The sequence below is a fragment of the Eucalyptus grandis genome, chromosome 1 (assembly GCF_016545825.1).
Source record: "Eucalyptus grandis isolate ANBG69807.140 chromosome 1, ASM1654582v1, whole genome shotgun sequence".
Classification (NCBI taxonomy): domain Eukaryota; kingdom Viridiplantae; phylum Streptophyta; class Magnoliopsida; order Myrtales; family Myrtaceae; genus Eucalyptus; species Eucalyptus grandis.
The window spans coordinates 4806885-4828804 of NC_052612.1; the positions used below are offsets into that span (position 1 = coordinate 4806885).

Genomic DNA, 21920 nt, shown 5'->3' on the forward strand with positions numbered 1-21920 from the left:
CATCCGAGTATCCTAGAAGATTAAAGTCTTCCCTCTTTGGATACCAAAGACCGATGCTTGAAGATGAAGCAACGTATTTGATAATTCGTTTCACGGCAATGAGATGTGATTCTCTAGGATCCGATTGAAACCTAGCACAGATACAAACACTAAACAAAATATCGTGTCTAGAAGCAAAGAAGATAAAGAAGTGAACCGATCATGCTCCCCGTATGACTTTTGATCTACTTTCTTCCCTTCTTCATCCTTGTCTATCTTCTCGAGAACATGACATTGGTATGTCGATCTTTTTGCACTTTTCCAATCCAAACCTTTGACAAGATCATTCGCATATTTTTCTTGATGGATGAAAGTTCCTTCCTTCATTTGTTTCACTTGGAGTCCAAGAAAGAATGTTAACTCTCCCATCATACTCATTTCAAATTCATCCCGCATAGACTTAGAAAATTTCTTGCAAAGACTTTCATTAGAGGATCCAAAAATAATGTCATCAACATATATTTGAACAAGTAAAAGTTTTTGTTTTCCTTTTTGATAAACAAAGTAGTATCTACTTTACCTTTGACAAAACCATTCTGTAATAAAAACTTACTTAGTCTCGTCGTACCAAGCTCGAGGTGCTTGCTTTAGACCATACGAGCCTTTTCGCCCGAAGACCGAGTCCGGCTTCTTTGGGTCTTCAAATCCAGGCGGTTGTTCCACATAAACTTCCTCATGGATAAATCCATTTAGGAAAGCACTTTTGACGTCCATTTGGAATAACCTGAAATTTTTGTAACAAGCAAATGCAAGTAATAGACGAATAGCTTCTAACCTTGCAACGGGTGCGTAAGTCTCGTCATAGTCTATTCCTTCTTCTTGCGTATACCCTTTGGCCACGAGTCTTGCTTTGTTTCGTACGACTTTTCCTTTTTCGTTCATTTTGTTCCTGAATACCCATTTGGTTCCAATAACAGTTTTACCTTTTGGTTTAGATGTCACTTCCTTGGACATCATTGATGTTGAACTGTCGAGCTCTTCTTGCATAGCTTCGATCCAGCTTTCATCGATAAAGCTTCTTCTATGCTTTTGGTTTAATTTCGAGATGAGAGCCACAAAGACTAGATTCTTCATGCCTTTTTGATCTGGTGCGGATTCCTTCATTAAGTTCGCCAATAATAAGATCTTTGGGATGACCGGATTTGTGCTTCCAGCTACTGTGTTGATGATCTTTTTCTTTATTTGATTCTCCATGAGCGTCTTGATGATGGACTTCCCGTAATCCGAGATGCTTCTTGAGATGTAGACATTTGAAGATCTAGAGCGGATTCGCCTCTTCGTACCGAGTCCTGGCCGGATTCATCTTGCACCGAGTCTTGGAATTTGACATTCATTGATTCTTTCACACTGGCTTTTTTGTTGTAGACTCGTAGGCTTTGCTTGATGTAGAATATCCAAGGAAGATGCCTTCATCTGATCTTTCTTCAAACTTACCAACTCGATCATTTGCATTTTTCAAAATAAAGCATTTGCAACCGAACACATGAAAGTATGAAACAATTGGCTTCTTACCTTTGAACAATTCATAGGGGTTTTATCAAGAATAGGTCTTAGAAAGACTCTATTTATAATATAGCAAGCAGTTGAAACACTTTCAGCCCAAAATCGTGAAGAAATTTTACTTTCAATTAAAAGTGTTCTAGCCATTTCTTGAAGAGATCTATTCTTTCTTTCCACAACTCCATTTTGCTCGGGAGTATACGGAGAGGAAAACATGTGATTAACACCAGATTTATCACGTAACCTCGTAAAATCTTTATTTTCAAATTCACTTCCATGATCTGTTCTTATACTAGAAATAGCACATCCTTTTTCATTTTGAACCTTTTTAGCAAACTTTTCAAAGTACGAAAAGGTTTATGATTTATTTGCAAGAAAATATACCTGTGTAAAACGAGAGTAATCATCTACAATTACTAGACAATATTTCTTACCTCCAATGCTCGGGTTCTTGTTGGTCCGAAGAGATCCATATGAAGCAACCGTAGTACATGATTAGTAGATACATGATTTATTTGCTTAAATGAATTTCTTACCCGTTTCCTGAATGCATGGAGTGCATAAGTCGACTTTTTGGTATGGCGCTTTAGGTAGACCTCGAACAAGCTGCTTTGAAGAGATTTTGGCTAATTGCTTCTTGTTGATATGGCCAAGTTTTCTGTGCCATAGAATTGCTTCATCTTGAATTGAGATTAAGCATTGTTCTTCATTTGGCTTTACATCAAGGAGGTAGATGTTTCCATGCCTTCGACCCATGAAAGACTCGAGTCGAATCTTTGCTAATTCCAGAACATATGCCTTCTTGAAAGAAGATCTTGTAACCGATATCACACAATTGGCTAATGCTGAGTAGATTGTAGTTGAGTCCTTCCACTAGAGAGACATTGCTTATTGTGAGATTTCCAATTTTCGCAGTTCCGAATCCCACAATACTTCCTTTGCTATTTCCTCCGAATGAAACTTTTCCACCATTTACTTTAATAAGCTTTATGAAACATTTTGAGTCTCCTGTCATGTGTCTTGAGCATCCGCTGTCAAGATACCACTTTACCTTCTTTTGACAGACCTGCATTCAAAAAAAGAGTCTCAAGCTTTCTTTGGTACCCAAATTTTCTTGGGTCCTTTGGTGTTAGTAGGATGAGCATTATTAGGCCATACTCTCTTAACAGGCTTCCAAACCATAGGACACTCTTTTTCAAAATGATCCTGACTGTTACACTTAGAACACCTTAAAGCATTTCGACCTACAGCTTTACAAAAACTCTTTTGAAATGATTTTTATAAGCCTCTCTCGATGGTCTTTTCTTAATTCTTTCTTTTACTTTCGGAAAATCAATCAAAGGGATTGTTTCAGCTGTCATACCTAGACCCGACTTATTGAAGTAAGGTCTTTGGATTGAAAGGACTTTTTCAAGTTTTTCGGACCCTATTGAAAATTTCTTTGAAATATTTGATAAATCAGTTTTTAAGAAAGCATTTTCTTTTGAAAGATTGTCTTCACTCTCTTTAAGAGTAGAAACATTCAAGTCTAAATTTTTTACCTTTTCTTCTAAAATGTTTTCCTTTTGTTTTAAAATTGAGTTTTCCTTTTTGAGTTCGGAAATCTTTTTAAGAGAAGTCTTAAGACTAAAACATAACTCATCAATATATTTAGAGACTTTGACAGGGATTTTATAGTCACTTACCTCAAATTCACTTTCTCGAGTCTGATCCGTAGTCTCGTGTCTCGATTGCGCCATTAGACACGAAAGTTGGCATATTCCTCATCACTCTCTTCACACTCGTATCGCTCCGTGTTTCGGCTTTAAGAGCTTTTCGAGATTTCTCAGCTTTTCCTCTTTTCTTTTTCGTAAGAGGACAGTTGGGTCTAATGTGTCCCTTCTTTTTACATTCGAAGCAAACTACATCTTTGTTTGGTTCCTCATCATCAACGACTTGGTCCGCTGTCTCTGAAAACTTTGTTTCTTTGGGATGAACCTTCGCCTTTTCTATTCAGTTTTGAATCTTCTTATCATGAGGGCGAGCTCCTCATCATCCATATCATCTTCGAGTCTGCATCATCGAATCATCATTTGATTTTAGTGCAATAGATTTCTTACCTCTTGGATCTTCGTCTTCATTAATTCGTTCCACTTCGTAAGACCGAAGAGTTCCAATCCGCCCGTCTACGATAATGGCATGATTCTTTGCGTCTCTCTTATTGAAGTCTTTATATGATTCCAATCCTTGGAGAGTCCACGTAGAAGCTTGTTCACCTTCATGGGATCAGAAATTTTTTGTCCTTGGTTCTCAAGACCATTGACAATATCTGTAAAACGACTAAACATGTCGCTTATAGATTCTCCTGGTTTCATTTTGAAGGATTCATATTGACCAAGAAGAATGTTAATTCTGGTCTCCTTCACTCGATCTGTCCCTTCATAAGTGATATGTAACCCGTCCCACTTCTTTTTGCTGTAACACAAGAAGATATTCTGTTATATTCAGTTGGTGACAAAGCACAATATAAAGAATAAATTGCTTTAGCATCGAGTGCTTGTCTCTTGTTTATTTCTTCTTGAGACATTCCGCTGGTTTCAACAGTTTCTTTCCCTCTTTCGAGATTGATGCAGCAGTAGGAGTGATTCCTTTTTCCACAACGTCCCATTCCGTAGGATCCTTTGATCGTAGGAAAGCTTTCATCTTGTTCTTCCGGATGTTGTAATCCTTTCCATCGAAGTAGGGAGGTCTGGTATTGCTTTGCCCCTCCATCGCCCCTGCTAGCATACTAGCCATGGATCTTTTACTCAAGTAAAACACTTCAAACAAAGTAAGAACACGGGCTCGATACCAATTGAAATAGCTAGTACGAGTACCTAGAGGGGGGTGAATAGGTATACAAAAATTTCTCGAAGCTTGCACGATATTTAAACAATTAGAGAATTTGCAACAGTTAAAAATTCAATCGCAAGACTGAGTAAGGAAAAGAGAGAATTGAACACTCGGTTTATAGTGGTTCGGCTTGATTCAAGCCTACGTCCACTCTTCGCAGACCGATGCCGATTGGCTGGATTCCACTATGATCAAAGAGTTGTTACAAAGTGTTGATCTTCCTTGATTTCTAGGTGTAGATGATCTACCACACTCACTCAAGGCGTCACCAAGTATAAACACTCTCGTATACAATTTCGCTCGGTCTCAACTAACAATCAAGGATCTTCGGACTGGAATTTTTCTCTCGATCACACACTTAAGACAACTAGAACGTCTTCCTTTATACTCCTTCATGCCATCATAGCCGTTGGCACTTACCAAAGGAATTCCTCCAATCTACCCGTTGGACGGAATCAATCAAGAAGATCATCCGAGCTATTTAAGGAATTCGATGATAGCCCATCAATCCTGTTCGCCCATACAATCAGGATCTCGGTTTCCAAGAATAGAATAATCCAAGATTATTTCGTCGACCATCGGATCTTCAATCGATCTTAGATAAGAATTAAAGAATCCGAAATGATTATCCAACCAAAGAATCTATTCCGAGGATAGGATCAAATCCTCAACCATAAACCTCGGCTTTGGATTTCCTTCAACACCGGATTAGAAAGACTGTCGGTGAGAATGTTTTTGAGTCTTGAGTCTTGAGTCTTGAGATTACAAAGTCTTGAGACTATAAAGTCTTGAGACTTTAACTATCGATATCCGACTTAGACTCGATAGAAATGTTTTGTCGGCTTCAAAATATTCTGGAAAGATTTCTCCAACACCTGTGCAATCAACTGGGACGTCTTTGGTTAGAACAGCAAATAGAAGTCTGGGATGATGCGGCCCCTAGGGAAAAACTAGAGGAATGTAGATTGATTTTTGGTGGGTAAGATTTTAACCAATCCCTCCATTAATTTTCAAGCGTTTTAGAATACTATGAAGCAAGCTTGGTGCATTGCCTAGGTAGATATATCCCAAAGCGAAGTGGGACTGTATGTCCTGAGATTTAAATCATAAGAGGAAAAGCAGAGAATATTTGAGAATGGACCTTGGCTCTTTGCGAATCATCTGGTTGTTTTAAAGCCCTGGACATCAAACACCCCTCTGCATTGCTATGACTTTACAACCTGTGCTTTTTGGGTCCAAGTATTTGGCCTCCCCTTGGAATGGTGTATTGAACCTATGATTAGTAAAGCTATGCAACATGTAGGTAGGGAACTAGAGGTTAAAATAGAGCATAAAGAAGGTACAACTCTAGGAGCAGGGAGGGCAAGAGTTGAAATCAACCATAATAGCCACTCAAAACAAGGCAACTCATCAGATTGGAAGGGAAGAATATTTGGTTAGATTTTCAGTATGAAACGCTATCTCACTACTGCTACTCCTGTGGTAAACTAGGACACTATGCAATGTACTATAAAGACTTCCCTTTCGATGAAAGCAAAATGGAAGGAAAGGCTAATATGTATTATGGTCAATGGCTCTGAGCAGAGGTTCGAGAACATAGTCCCTTTTGGCGTACCTTTTATGAGCCTCACCACCCACGAGAAGAGGCAGAAGAAATTATCCCGGAGACTCCTCAATCTCCCAATGTTTTGCTTCCTACGAACCAGCCACAAAACAACAAAAACAAGGAAATTATGGAGTTACCGGTTGATAGCCAACTTATTACTGTGGCAAAACCAATCAAATGGCAACCTCTAGATGGGGAATCAATAGGTTTCGAAGCTGGGACTGACAAGACCCTTGCATTGCAGCAGCATGTGATAATTTTAGAAGCGGTAGAAGGTTCGGTCAAATCTAAGAAACTGAAAAACACACGCTTGAACACAAAAACAGGGCCCATCAAGAAAGCAAAATGGCACAACCCGTATGAATTGCGAACTCAGTTACAAGAGGGGTTTGATGAATCTCATCTCTAGGAGACTCCAGTCCTTGCGATAGTAGGTCCCGCAAGTTGGGCCTTGGTGGCTGGCCCTAAACAACCACCAAGTAACAAATGAAATTAGTAAGTTGGAACTGTCAGGGTTTGGGCAATCCCTTGACAGTTCAAGAACCCTGACAGTTCAAGCTCTAAGGGCCTTAGTGACCCAAGAAAAGCTCGATGTTCTTTTTTTTATTTTATTTTATGAAGACTAAGAATCAAGAAGTGATGCTACTTCGCCTTCAAAAGAAATTAAGGTACCCTAGCAGTATCATAGAAAACCCTATTGGCTTGGTGTGGCACCCCGAAACACTTAAGGTCACCACAGGTACCTATTGCTATACCTAATGAACGCTAGTTATATCTCTTTGTAGAAGCATCGTAGTTTAGGCATTTTTTTTTAAATGGTCCCACCATAACTTATTAACGAAAGCATAATTGAATATCACCATCTCTCCCTCCATCAATCATGATACAATACACACCACTAAGCACCATATGAAAAGATAGAGCCAAGCCACTTTTATTTACATATTTTCATGATGGATTTTCTCGGGTCGATACAACAAAAGAAAAGCCAAGATTTTTAACTACATTTGGCCACATCCCAAAAGGATATCTCGACCCCTATAACGATCACGTGTCATCCCATCTATCAATGTCGGCTACCCCCAAAAAGAAACATCAGCTCTCTACCCCTCACGCGGCCATCACACCCATCCTGGCGCGTCGGGCAATGGTGGTGGCAACATCCCCCTAAACACTCAATCTCGGCGGACGTGGACCGACAAAAACTCCTGTATGACCGGGCTCCCAGCCAGGCCCACATCGTACATGACCAGCACTCAAACTTTCACAAACGTCAGACCAGGGATAGTAACGCAGTCGATCTCCGAACACTCTACCTCCACATCAGATGGCAGGCCATAAAAGGTGCCCCGCGTGACAATAGGGAGCGGCATCTTTCTAATATGAAATGTTGGTCCCCGAAAGGGTGAGTACAGCCACTCAGCAGGTAAAAGATCTAATAAACCATTCAATGCATCACACAATACAATCATAACATCCATAGCATAGTACATGTCATTCATGCATCCAAGCATAACTTACCTTGCAGTCATACATATGTCATCATACCATATGTACATACAACCTCATGTACTCATCACTATCATGTCATACATATACCATGCCATAGGTGCACACACAACCATGCACTCATCATCATCATGTCATACAAGTACCATCATGCCATAGGTGCACACACAACCATGCACTCATCATCATCAGGTTATGCATGCATCATCATGCCATAGGTGCACATACAACCATGCACTCATCATCATCAGGTTATGCATGCATCATCATGCCATAGGTGCACATACAACCATGTACTCATCATCATCATGTCATACATGTATCATCATGCCATAGGTGCACATACAACCATGCACTCATCATCATCATGTCATACAAGTATCATTATGCCATAGGTGCACATACAACCATGCACTCATCATCATCATATCATATAGCAATGATTCAATTTCCACTTTTATCTTTCAATTTGATCACCACATCTTTCTTTCCCGGGACCAGTAATTGCATCCCACATTTTTATCACTTGCACCCCAACTTGGCATCGCGAGAAACCTCCGGCACACATCACCGGGCATCCGGCACCCCCACATTCCGGGCATCTCGCATCCCAATTGGCATCACGAGGCATTCCCCGGGCACAAACCTCTGAGGCTTCCGGCACCCAACCATTCCGGGCATCTCGAAACTCCCGAGGACATCCGGCATGTATCAAAATACAACCAGGCATCCGGCACCCCCCATCCCAGGCATCCTGATACTTCCAGGGCATTATCGACCCACCTCCAACAGTTTCCTCATTCATTATAATTCATATTCACCAATTCATGTCACACAATCAACATGGCACATGATGTAATGACAACAAAGTCAATTTCAGCATTTGATTCTATATGTAATGCCAAATATCATCACATGCTCAACAAGATTCAATCACCTCAACCAATATAATTAATAGGGCTCATCCAAAACAAAATAATCATAAATTTCAGCATTTGAAATTCGCACAATCCAGCTTGCACAGTTTTAGAAAATATTTCCATTAAATACCCAAATGGTCTTTAAAAATTATAAAATTTGAACATGTGATAGTCAAGACATAATGGCAGATATTTCATGAAGGACACACCAAAATACCCTCATAAAATTTCATATAGATCACGCATCACAGCATTTCTATTCTATCAATACAGCTTGCACAGTTTTTGAAACATTTTTGGTTAAATAGGCAATTGAACTTCAAAAAATATGAAATTTGAATATGTTGCAGAAAAGAAATACAGAAAGATACTTTTTTAATAACACTTTTCCGAAAGAGCTTCATACAAAAAGAGATGACCCATGCATTGAAACTGACTAAACCGAACGCGTCAGATTACTCGGGTTTTTGAAATATTTCCGATTAAATACTCTAATGACCTTAAAAATTATTAAATTTAAATATGTGGTAGTCAAGACCCTAAATTATATTTTTCATGAAGACATCGAAGTCATATTTGTCCTAGATAATTAATTATGGATGGTTGAAGCCCCTGTTCCTAGTACCGAACATTCCAGGTTTAGCCGTCTTCGAAAAATCACGATGTCACCTACTTATATTCCATATTTTCCTCTGAATTTTTGATATGTTTTACCTCATGAGGTCTACTACAACTTCCATTAAGGGGTCAAGGTAATATTTTCAAAGGAAAGTCACTTTATAGTCCACGAAGTCACTGGAGTTCAGTACAACATTTCCAGATCTAACGTCTTCAAGAGAAAAATCGTTTCACTAGGCTATACTTGCTTTTTTTACCTTAAATTTGAGTATGTTCATCTTCAAGATGTTCTATACAATTTTTGTGAAGGGGTCGAATTGAAATTTTCAGTAAAAAGTTACATGCAACACACAAAATCACCAAGAGGTCAACAAAACAGCTTCAGATCTAACATTTTCGTAGAGGGAGGGTTTCACCCCTCACAACTCAGCCATTTTGTCTCAAATTTTAGTATGTTATACTTTAAGATGCTTTCTACAACTTTCATGAAGAATTTGAAGCCAAAATCAGACTCAAACGTCGCATGCAAGCCACTACAACATTCTGGGTCAGACGGTTTACTCGAGAACAGCTTACTACTTCAAAACAACACACTCAAAACTTCGGTTTTTCACACCCTAGACATCCGAAATTCATCACCATTCAAACACACATGCTAGATACAACATGCAAGAGCAGATTAAGGATCCCAACTTGCCTCCAAATCGAGCTACGGCGAGCACAATGGCGGCGGAGGACGGACGCACGGGCGGCTACGAGCGACGGACGCACAGCTTCTTCCTCGCGCGACCTCTTCCTCCTCTCTCTCGGTTCCCTCACTCTCTCGACAACTTTCTCTCTCTCCCTCTCTCAAAACCGGTCACCTTGTCTTTTATTTCCTTTTTATTCCATCATTAGTAATCATTAAGTGCCGCCCAAGGTGGCCAATGGGTGTAACTCCCCTTTTGCCACTTGGCAAACCCCATGCATGATGGGCTTGAAGATGGGCCGGCCTTCTCCCCTCCTTATGGTCGACGGCAGCCCCTCATGGCTCTAATGGGCCAGCCAATTGGTCCATCTTAGGCCCATCCCTCTTGGGCCTAAGACCCAAGTTTAATGAGATCCAATTTTAACCCCTTTTTAAAACTAATTAAATCTCTATTTAATTAAAGCACTAAATTGCAAATTAAGATAACTATATACTTGAAATTATAAATCCATAAGTTTCCATTTATCATACATATGGCCAAAGATAAAACTTCATTTCCCAAAATTCATCCATTAAAAACTTGGCCATACATCTCATCGCAAATCATCGATTAGAAGGCTACAAATTACAATATCTGTACTTCCATCGCCTATCCATGGTCCATGGCATATTCAGGGATTTTATGAAATTCTAGGATGCCACACTTGGCTAGTGGCTTAGTGGTTGTTGACACCTAAATTTTGGCGATCTAGTCATTTATTTATTGCATAGAAAATTAGGAGTTAATTTTATCCCTGAAAAAATAATCAATTGCATAGCATATTAATTTAGGTGCATTTGTTTTTAATTTGCATTTTATGTTGGACCGGTGGTTCTGAGCTTTAACTTGACAGACTGGCCTAAGCCCACAAATAGGCCCGAGCCCGCATCCTCGGAGAGATTTTATGAATTTATCTTTGCGAGATTTCAAATTTGAGAAGAATCTTTTTGCAATCCTAAATTTGGGAGGTGATCTTCATGGATATTGATTTGAAGTAGGAAATGAAACCCTAGTCTATTCGGCTATAAATAGGTGGCTATATTACAAAAGGAAGGGGGAGACAATTGAGTACACGAAAAATTGAGAAGACACGGGTGAGAAATTGAGAGGAGAAGGCGGATCTTGGAGACTCCTTCGACGTCAGAGATCTCCATGCACTTCCGTGGTGTTTTCTCGGTGATGTTATTGTGTTCGTTGAAGGACGCCTAGTATCAATTGCCGCTGTTCCAAGTGCTATACCACGCCAGGAGTCTTGTGGTGTCCGTGAGCCGCGCCCCCCAACTTCACCAGCAAACGCTTGGATCTCTAAACACCAAGTGCTGCTCCCGCTAATCTGCCACGCCAGGCGCTGCTCCCGTTGCTCTGTCACACCAGTCTGTGTCAAGAAGGATCGAACAGCATCTTCTCCAACATTGACGTGGACTTTCAAACATCCAGCAAGTCCTGCAACTTCTTTCGGTGTCCAGTATTGTGTCCATGAGAGGCGCCAGTCCAGAACCTGCTGGTCTTGCTGCATCAACGTTGTGGTTTCCTGCTCAGTGACACTGGCGAACCTCCCGACGAATTATTTAAACTTTCGATAGTATTGCAGATTTCTTGGTGTCCCAAACAATAGTCCATCAAACTCGCCACGACTTTGTCGAGCCACACCGAGATACTGCTACAACCGTTGCCCTAGATTTGTGCCGTGCCATGCTACGCTTACCATTGTTCCATTCTACCGATTGTGTTTTTGGAAAAATTCAAATTTAGGTATAGATTTATTTTATTTTATTAGGTAGATTTAGTAGATCTAATTTATTAGGTAGATTTGTTTTATCTTGTTTTAGTTTTGATATTTTATCTCTTTGTTTGAAATATTTTCCTATGCATGATTGAAATTCCCTGATGTAGCATCCAATTCGCAACTGCACGAATTTTTATTCTATCTATAAGGCTTTAGATGGAATAATTATTCACGCGGGAGTAAAATTGATATCTTGATCTTTAAGGCTTAAGATCAATTTATCAATTTTATTAGCGAGATAGTCAAGTTTGAATTTCAAATTGAGAGATGGATAATATTCTTAACGATCATGATTGGTTTGATGTTTATCTCATAATTGTTCTATTTATCCCAAAAATACAAACAAAATTGCATTGACATCCCATGTAGATTAGGATTGAATGCATGATAGGTTAGTTAGTCCTTCTTTTTTAAATGCATGTTTAGATGATATCTAGGATAGATGATATCTTTGAAATAGGTTGCATATTTAGGATAGGGATTTTATTTCGAAATTTTTCGAAAAATAAAAAATGCATTCATTTAGGATGTTAATTTTAAATTTGAATTGCATGTTTAATTATTTGGCAATTTTAATTTTGAATTTCATGAAAAGGGAAAAAAGAAAACTTAGAGCTGGGGCATTCTTTGCACGTCATTGCATATCAGAGTAGGATTGCATGTTTAATTTTATTTTCTACTTAGTTATAGTCTCAGATAATTTTCTTTAGATTAGACCACATGCTTATTTATATCATATAGTTTAGGTCATGTTGCTATGTCATATCATTTCATGTTAGATTAGTAGCATGCATTGCATGATTCTCATTGAATAAGTGAAAACAAAAAAAAGAAATTGCATGTTAATTAGAAATCATATCTAGGACTATTAATATGAATTCTGATTTAACATTGCAGATACTTTCGTTGCTATGAGGTAAGTCTTGCAATTTATTCATCACTTTATTTGGGTGTTAAATTGATGGTTTGCACACCTCCATGATCACCTCACAAATCAATTCAAGTTGCCTACAAAACATTTTTTCAAAATAAAAGAGAAATGTACCAAAAAGGCGTTAGAGAAATCTAGCGTAATAAAGTCCCCGAACTCACAATCTCTGGTTCGTAGGAGTAAAGTAAATCTCCCGTTACTTTACTTGGATGTCTAATCGACCTACCAAAAATAGATTAGTGATGACTCCTAGTTAAAAATCATTTGCATATTATGAACTTAAACCTAAGTCGCGAATTAGTATGGGCTTGGGAGAGCCCGAGTTAAGTCTAGGCTTAACAATCTATTAGCCAAACCCTACGTGGTGCACCAAAAAATTTTGGTCGCGACAGCTGTGTTTTGGAATGATAGGATATCTTTGACAATGGACTATCAATCTTCGGCTTTACTAGATATGGTATGCACGGATTTGGACTATGGCATAACAATTCGTCTAACATGTTTACATGCACTAGCAGTATACTAGCTCAGACAAGCTCTATGGGCAGAAATACAGCAGATAAGTCACTATAATACTTTACCATGGCTGTGTGTTGGTGATTTCAATGAGATAATGTATCCTTGGGAGAAAATTGGTAAGCGGCTAGCAGAACCACATCACATGTACTTTTTTCAAGAACTTCTAAATGACTTCTCTTTGATTGACGTGGTAAGCAAAGGTTGTGCATTCACGTGGATCAACAATAGAGACAGAGAGGACATGGTGAAAGAACGATTGGCTAGGGTGCTTTGTACTATGGATTGGTGACTGACCTTCCTCGACGCAGAAGTTTTTGCCTTACCTACTCTTGGTTCAGATCACAGCCCACTCCTGTTAACAACTGACACAATGTGAATCAAAAGATGCAAGGCTTTTTATTTTTGAAGCTTATTGGTTACGGGACCAAGAGTGTCGTTCTATCATTGCAGACTCATAAAATTCTTTCAAGGTTAGAACATTGCCTTTACCTCAAAAGTTACAGGCTGTCTCCGAGGCCCTTGCAAGCTGGAGTCGATCAAAGTTTGCCAATTCTCATCATCAAATCAATATTCTCAAGCAGCAACTCCAAAATCTGACAAATTAAGTCAATGGTCGGTATGACAAAGCCACGGTTACTAGTCTAAAAGAGCAAATTCAGAAGTTATGGCAACGGGAGGAATAATATTGGGTGATGCGATCAAGAATTAACTGGCTTAGATGGGGGGATAAAATTACAAAGTTTTTCCATGCCACTACAATTCAAAGGAGACAACGTAATAGGATAAGCATGCTGCAGGATGAACATCAACATTGGGTACATGAACCGAATTGCTTGAAGGAAATGACATTGCGATTTTTTAAAAACTTATACACTTTAGCGGGACATCGTGATTATGGACCTGTTCTAGCGTAATGCACACCCGTGGTGACAGGGGAAATAAACTATAATCTTGTAGCAGCGGTCACTAGAGAGGAAGTTCAGAAAGCGACATTGGGGGAAACAAAAGCTCCGGGTCCTGATGGCTTGAATGGACAGTTCTACCGATCTCATTGGGATATCTTATAGGAAGACATATTCTCTTATGTGCAGGATTTTTTCAACTTCGGAGTGATGCGACCCGAGTACAACAGAACATTTATATCACTACTACCTAAAATATCTCACCCAGAACGACTTGATCAATATAGACCAATTAGTCTTTGCAATTTTATCTACAAAATAATATCAAAGGTCCTAGCAAATCGATTGAAGCCCTAGTTACCTGAGTTAATAGCGACGGAACAAAGCGCTTTCGTCAGTGGTCGTCAGATTCAAGATAATATTCTCGTGGTCCAAGAAGTGTTCCATCAACTCAGGATAAGGAAAAAGGAAAAAACTTTTCAAGTAGTTCTGAAGCTAGACATGCAAAAGGCCTATGATCGGGTGGAATGGAATTTCCTACAAGACTGTCTACTTCAGCTGGGCTTTCATGCACAATGGGTTCAATGGGTGATGCAATGTATCACTACGGTCTCCCTAAGTGTCAAGTTTAATGGAGAACCCCTATCCTACTTCAATCCAACAAGGGGTCTCAGGCAGGGCGACCCCCTTTCTCTGTACCTGTTCATTCTGGTGGCTAACGTCCTATCTACTCTTATTAGTCAAGTTGTGGCCATGTAAAATATTAGAGGTACTAAATTAAACAGGTGTGTCCTACCCTTTCTCATCTTTTTTTCGCAGATGACGCCATATTCTTCTTAGAAGGTAAACTCCTAGAATGCCAGAACTTAGCCAATATCCTAAATAATATTGCCTAGCTATAGGACAAACAGTAAATCGAAACAAATCTGGTATTTTCTTTAGGTGAATTTGGCAAGAGAATTCGAGTCCCCGTGTTAGACAAGATTGGCAAGTATCTTGGCATACCATCGACTGGGGCGGTCAAAAGGGAGATGTTCGCCTGGATTTTGGGTCGAGTGAACTCCAAGCTAGAAAGGTGGAAAGAACAGCTTATTTCCAAAGGGGTAAGGAAACTCTAATTAAAACAACAGACAAGCACTCCCGCAGTATGCTATGTCTACTTTTAAAATCCCCGTGTCTATCTCGCAAGTCAATAGAACAAAAAATTGCTAGATTCTGGTGGCAAACTAATAGCAGCAAATCCGGCATACATTGGAAGAATTGGGACACTCTCAAGAATCGGAAAGACAATTGGGGTATGGATTTTCGAGATCTTATTGCGTTTAATAAGGCTTTACTAGGTAAACAGGCTTGGCGGCTACTGCAACATCCTAAATCCCCGTGGAGCAGACTCTTCAAAGGCCTGTACTTTCATTCTTAGGAATTCTGGCAAGCTACAAAAGGAAAAAGACCCTCCTGGGGATGGCAGAATTTACTACTAGGCCAGGATTCAATCTAAGACAAGCTCTAATGGTCTGTTGGTGATGGAAAATGTATCAAAATCCGAGAGGATAGATGGCTTTCTAAAGGCATCATTGGTGGGCTTGGCACCTAAAGGCGAACCGAAGAAAGTGGCCAATTTTATTATCCTGCATCAACATGCATGGAATGTTTCCCTTCTTCAGAAAGTTTTGATAATCAAACTATGGCAGAAATTCTCTCTATTCAACTTCGACCTCACCGCACTATTGATCAACTAATTTGGAGAGGGAAGCTAAATGGTATGTTTACGGTGAAGAGTTGTTACAACTCTATCAGATCACAACACAACAAAGACAGACATACCCATGCTACATCATCATTCTAGACCCCCCGTAAGTTGTGGAACAAAATTTGGACTATGAAAACTAACCCCAAATTGCACACCTTTATGTGGTCTGTTTGCAGCAACGCTTTATCTACAACAGAATCTATCTAATGACACATTTTACTAGAACCTAGGTATGCTGTCTTTGTAAAGATCAGGTCCCGGAATCTATAGAGCATCTCTTTCTATTATGTCCCTGGACACGGGATATTTGGTCTCACGCACAAGTCCAAATAACAATCCATTTTAGTGGAGTGCACAAAATCGAAGCTTGGCTGACAGATCTAATCGAAAACAGTGTTGGCTCACCTGATCGAGACTATTGCTTCCATTCTGTGGCAAATCTAGAAGGCCCGCAACAACTTCGTCTTCCGCTAGCAGAGGCCAATTTCTGAGCAGGTGGTATAGGTGGCTTTAGCAAACGCTGGATCCATTCGGTGCTGCAATCAAACGAAGCTGAAACAGGGTTTATAGCAATCGAATCTAGAGCAGAGATGGAGTGCACCAGATCCGGGAGTGGTAAAGGTAAACATAGATGGTGCCTACCCATCAGCCCAATATGAAGGCTCAGTGGCGTGTGTGTGCCGACACTCTTCAGGCCAATTCACCGACGACTTTACCAGCACCGTCACTGCCTCCTCAGCTCTGCATACAAAGGTGTAGGCGCTCACTCTTACACTTAGATTTCTGCTGCAGAAAGGGAAATCAAACGATCACCTTGTGTTGGAATCTAACTGCTCCATTCTTGTGGAAGTCGTGCAAAACCCAACCTTGACACCTTGGGAGAACAGAGCTCTGTTCGCTGAATGCACGGCGCTGTTGCCATGTTTCCCTAATCTAAAGATTCACCATTGCCGAAGAGAAGCAAATGTTATAGCCGACTGGGCCGCCAAAGCCCATGGGTGCTCTCTCCTTCCAACAAACTGAGCTGTATCTCCTCCTCAGCATTTTCTTGACCTTATTTATTCTAAAGCACTGTCAAACGGTTGTTACTCTTTGCACTCTTAATAATACTATCGTTTTAGACCCCAAAAAAAAAAAAAAAAATTAAGGTTTTGTGTAGACGTATGTGAATGGTATTTATATAAATAAAGGTTGGAAGTAGTTATTGGTCAATAGTGAGACATGTTTTTTATATTTCCTCTGGAAGAAAAGGACCCACTCCAAAATCAATACAAGCACCGCTTTTCAAAATGAAAAAAAACAAATGATACTCTGATTTATAGAAGAAATGATGCAATAAACTTTGAGTAGCTACTTGAACAAGTGAGTTTTGTTTAAATATTCAATAAATATTTGCCACATTGTTCACAACTCGGTTTCATAAGCTAGTTTTATACCTATAGCTTTAATAAATTAATTTTGTTCAAATCGATCCCTGTGCTCTTTGATTCAAATCAATTCGGATATTTTTATGGTTCTCTAAACGATAAATTAATCCTCTTATGATTAATGTGATTAAATAATGCTGGTCCATTTTTCAGCATATATATATATATATATATATATATATATATATATATATATATATAGGGTTTTGTCATATAATATGGATTTCTGATTTTTCGGCTCATTATACAATTATGAATGCATGCAAACTGCCCTGTGCATTTATATTTATCATATAGCATCGTATGGGACCACCCTAAAATGGTGAGCACAAATCCTAAGACTGAGAAACACTGAAATCTGAATATGACTTTGTCTTATCTTAACCAAACGTGTAACTAATCAGCCAATTTGTTGGGTCTCACGCGATTTTGTTAATTTTCGATTTGAATTTTTATTTGATATTTTTGCAGCACTATTGAGTTCTTCAACTGGGTTGATTTATCTTGGATTTATGTAAAATTACTATATATATCCAAGAGAATAATCTGTATATAATTACAAATTCAGAACCCCTTATTCGTCAAGTTTTTGATACTCGAAAGGCTGAGGAGTTGCAGAACTAGTTTCATTACTTCCTTTGAACGTAACACATGTTATAATTATAAATTTGGCTTGTCAGGTTCCTAATCTTTAAGTTGGTTTAAGAGGATTTTATACTTTTGTTGTGGAGGATAACCTGCTTATCCTTTAGAAGCACACTCGTATGACTTTTTAAATAACATCTTATTCATCAATAATATCAAGTGTTTTGTTAGGTAGCATCACCAAATATTTCACTAATCTAGTCATGGGTACTGAAGTTTCATATTCGAAACTCAAGCAATTACAGATGGAAGTACAAGTAATGTCTAGATAAGACCAATTTGACGATAAAACTTCAACCCTACACAAAGCAATAAGTATTGTCCATTCATGTCTATATATAAAGAGCGAATGAGGTGAGAGAAAGGAAGAATAAGAATAACTTGCCTTACATGGACAATAAACAAAAGGGCGAGGAAAGGAAAGGATAAGAATATATTTTATGCAATCTTAACATAGAAAAGAAAGAAAGGAGAGATTCTTGGTTTCTAGAAAACCGGTCGCCACTTGCATTGGTGGGAGACAGACATGCCTTTCTGATTAACTCTAATTTGGCTTTGGCTTATATCATCCACATTAAAGGGAAAGTAGACTCCTTGGCTTGGTGAAATTTCGCCGTTTGTTGTATCTAGATCACAATTGAGGGAAAGTTGTCATTATTTTGTGAAGCACGTACTGTTAAACAATTTATAATCTAATGGCATCTTCCACTTTCGTGGACATTTGGCCCGTTACTAACCGAAATTATATAGAGAAGCAATAAAATTTAAACTAAGCGAAAAAAGAAGAAGGGAAATTTAGCTTCATTGCGAGCCTATGGAACAAATGATACATCTGAAGTGTAATCATACTAAGCCTCTCACTTAAGGTTTTTCTTATTAAATTGCACTCCTAGTAAAGAAAACTATGAACGGCCACATCATTTTCTCCTTGTGGTTGGCTTATTTGATGGCTGACTGTATCGGGCTTATCTCTCATAACCAATGCAAGCCACCCCCTGATGAAGCTGAAATACACTCAGCACTTCAGCAATTTTGGCCTAATTTCTCTTGTTACATGCTGATGGTTTGGATATGATCACTGCCTTTTCTCTAGGGGACAGTTCCCTTTTGCGATGGCACTTGCTCACTCTCATTTTCCAAGTCAGTGCGACCATCTATTTTTTTGTGCAAATATATTCCAGCAATAAGTTATAGTTTTACAACGATGTTGCTGTGTCTTGTCGGGGTTATAAAAAATGTGGAGAGGTTATTAGCACTTAATTTTTCAAGCCTCTAGAGGCTCCAGCAAGCAATGCTCTCTAGCCTCCCAAGGCACAATTTGGATGACGAAGACGTTGCTCGAGTGGATGAAGCTACACATACGAAGTTGGCCGATGAACTCAATGTTCTAAAAGATAGATATTCTGATGAAGAAAAAGCAAAGCTTGCGGAGGATATTGTGGTAAATCATGCCTACTACTTATTTCAATTCTTCAGGGTCTTCATCCGGAAAAAGGTGACAAAAAGAAGAAAACAATATTTTGCCCTTTACACGGATAAAACTTATTAAGTTCACGCAATCTTACCAATTTTATATTTTTCCTATAAATTTTAATTTTATAGAAGTTAATCTTGTCTATAAAGGAGCAACTTCAGGTCGCAGAAATCAATAATCCAGAAATTAAAAAAAGATAAAAGATAAAAAGAGATTCCTAGTTTATAGAAAATCCGCGGCCACTTGCGTTGGTGGGACAGACATGCCTTTATTAAGCGTCCCACTTATATTGACTTTTTGGTTTATACCGTCCACGTAAACGGACAAGTAAACTTTTTGGCTAAAGCAAACTTTTTGGTGGAATTTGCTCATTGGTTGAAGCAATATCATAATCGAGTGGAAGCACATTGTCATTGTCTTGTGAAGTTCATTATAATGGATGGGTTTGGCAATTATATTAGAGAGGCACGATAAAATTCAACTTGAGCAAAAACATGGCATTTCGCTTGATTTCGGATATGTGAAATAAATGGAACATCTGATGGTTCGTTATTATGAGTCTCTTAATTCAGGTCTTTCTCATTCTATTTTCATCCCTTAGAAAGAAAATAATTGAGAACCACATCATTTTCCTCTTGTGGTTGGCCTATTTGATGGCTGACTGGGTAGCTGCATTCGCAATCGGGCTCATCTCTCACAACCAAGGCAATTCATTCACTCATGTAGCTGAAGTGGATAAAGCACTTCAGGCATTTTGGGCCTCATTTCTTTTGTTACATCTTGGTGGTCCGGACACCATCACTGCCTTCTCTTTGGAGGATAGTTCACTTTGGCGACGGCATCTGCTTAGTCTCATCTTCCAAATCGGTGCTGCCATCTATGTCTTTGTACATATATTTCCTAGTGACAAGTCACTAATGATCCCAACGATGCTAGTGTTTTCTTTCATGATCATAAAAAATTTGAAAGGATATTAGCACTCAATCTCTCAAGCCTACCAAGGCTTAGGGAATGGGTGCAGGAGTTTCCTAATGTTGAACAGAATGAGTTGGTTGAAGAACTCGATGTTCTAGGGGATGGATATTTTGATGAAGAAGAACCAAGGCTTGCCGAGAGTATTGTGGTGAAGCATGCTTATTTCTTCTTTCAAATCTTTAAGGTCTTCCTTGGAGATCTCATATTCACTCCTAGAGAACGCAAATTCAGCCGTGAATATTTCAACAAAGTTTCTGCAATGGATGCGTTGAGGGTGATATCAATCGAACTCCATTTCATGTATGAGGTGCTCCACACAAAAGCATTGGCAATGCGTTACAAATGGAACTACATTTTTCGTTTCATAGCCATCGTTGACGTTGTGATGGCTTTCATTTTGTTTAATAGCTTGAAGAAGCATCGGCTCCTAGAACTTGATTTGAAAATTACTTATTCCCTTCTTTTTGGAGGGATTTTTCTTGATGTGATTGCTCTGTTTATGCTCGTTTTCTCTGATTGGACTATCGCTAGAATCAAGTGGTATGACACAGGATCATTTAAACCAAATTCATTTCTCCATGATTTGGTATCTGGCTTATATGACTGGAGGAAGCCTTGATTCATTCCATTAGAATTAGAGTCTAATGTCAACGTTACTTACATGGCCTTAGATACACCATTAATATTTCGAAGGTGGTCAGAATCCATATTTGCTTGCAACATTTTATCAGAGAAATTGGAGAGTCCAAGAAAGATGTACAAGTGTAATCGGCACTGGGTCATGATTGCTTTTTCTAATATCTACAATTTTCCATTCCGTATGGCTAAGAAGATCATTTCTTCTTTTCATCAAGCTAGTGAGACAATCATCGGAGGTTGTGATTCGGGGTTTCATATGTATGGGTACATACCAATGACTGCAAATACGAAGTATGTGTCGAAGAATCCCTTTGCTAAGAAGTTATGGATCTTTATCTTTAAGGAGGTGAGACGTAAATCCAAAAGCGCGGATGATTAGATAGAAGTGATGAAGATATTTGAAGCCAAAGGTGATCTATTTCTTAAGAGTAGCTTGTGGGAGAATAATTGTGGCAATCTTTCAGTGTATGTCACCAAGATTAATTACGATGTCAGTATTATATTGTGGCATCTTGCTACTGAAATCTGGTACAATAGAGCGAAATCCACAACCAGAAATGATGAAAGGGAATATAGTAAGATTCTCTCCGACTACATGTTGTATCTTGTACTTAATCAGCCTAATGTGGTGTCCACTGTGGCGGGCAATGCCCAAATGATATTGGCAAAGACGTTGCGCGTGCTACGAAAGTGCCCCAGTCTTACAACCAAGGATGTGGAGGGGCTATGCAACGCATTTTATGATGCTCCTCTCGAAATCTCTGTTTTGAGACCACTCAGCGAGGGGATCAATTTGGCCAAAGTGATGGAAAGCCTCGGGGATTCGAAGTGGAAGGTGATGAGTGGAGTGTGGGTTGAGATACTGTCATATGCAGCCATTCATAGTAAGGGAGCTGCACATGCACAGGTGTTGAGTAAAGGTGGAGAGCTTCTAGCCTTTGTTTGGTTGTTGATGGCTCATTTCGGTTGCTTCTACACTCCTGAACGGGGCATATATTATGAAGACTGGCATGAGCTCTTCATTCCAAGTGTAATACATAGGTGTCGTGACCCTCTTGAGGCGGATCCCAAGGAGGTTTGA

The 21920-nt window shown here is 39.2% G+C and overlaps 1 protein-coding gene and 1 long non-coding RNA gene across 4 annotated transcripts; one reads left to right on the top strand and one right to left on the bottom strand.

Annotated features, from left to right (window-relative positions):
- Positions 1–10746: 10746 nt before the first annotated feature.
- LOC108958287 lies at positions 10747–16637 on the bottom strand. Of its 3 annotated transcripts, XR_005550022.1 has the most exons (6): positions 16493–16637; positions 16322–16420; positions 16085–16231; positions 13517–13620; positions 13322–13379; positions 10747–11301 (listed from the first exon to the last, which is right to left on the bottom strand). It is a non-coding gene; the product is annotated as an uncharacterized LOC108958287 (long non-coding RNA). The 3 variants fall into 3 exon arrangements; XR_005550026.1 differs by lacking the exon at positions 13322–13379; XR_005550019.1 differs by lacking the exon at positions 10747–11301 and having other exon boundaries at positions 12788–13379.
- A 4590-nt stretch (positions 16638–21227) lies between these two features.
- On the top strand, positions 21228–21920 carry LOC120294930. The gene has a single exon (XM_039316006.1). The coding sequence runs from the start codon at positions 21228–21230 to the stop codon at positions 21918–21920; it is 693 nt and encodes a 230-aa protein (XP_039171940.1).

Coding starts and splice junctions, on each gene's coding strand:
- LOC120294930 (XM_039316006.1), top strand. CDS start 21,228: ATGAAGATATTTGAAGCCAAAGGTGATCTATTTCTTAAGAGTAGCTTG.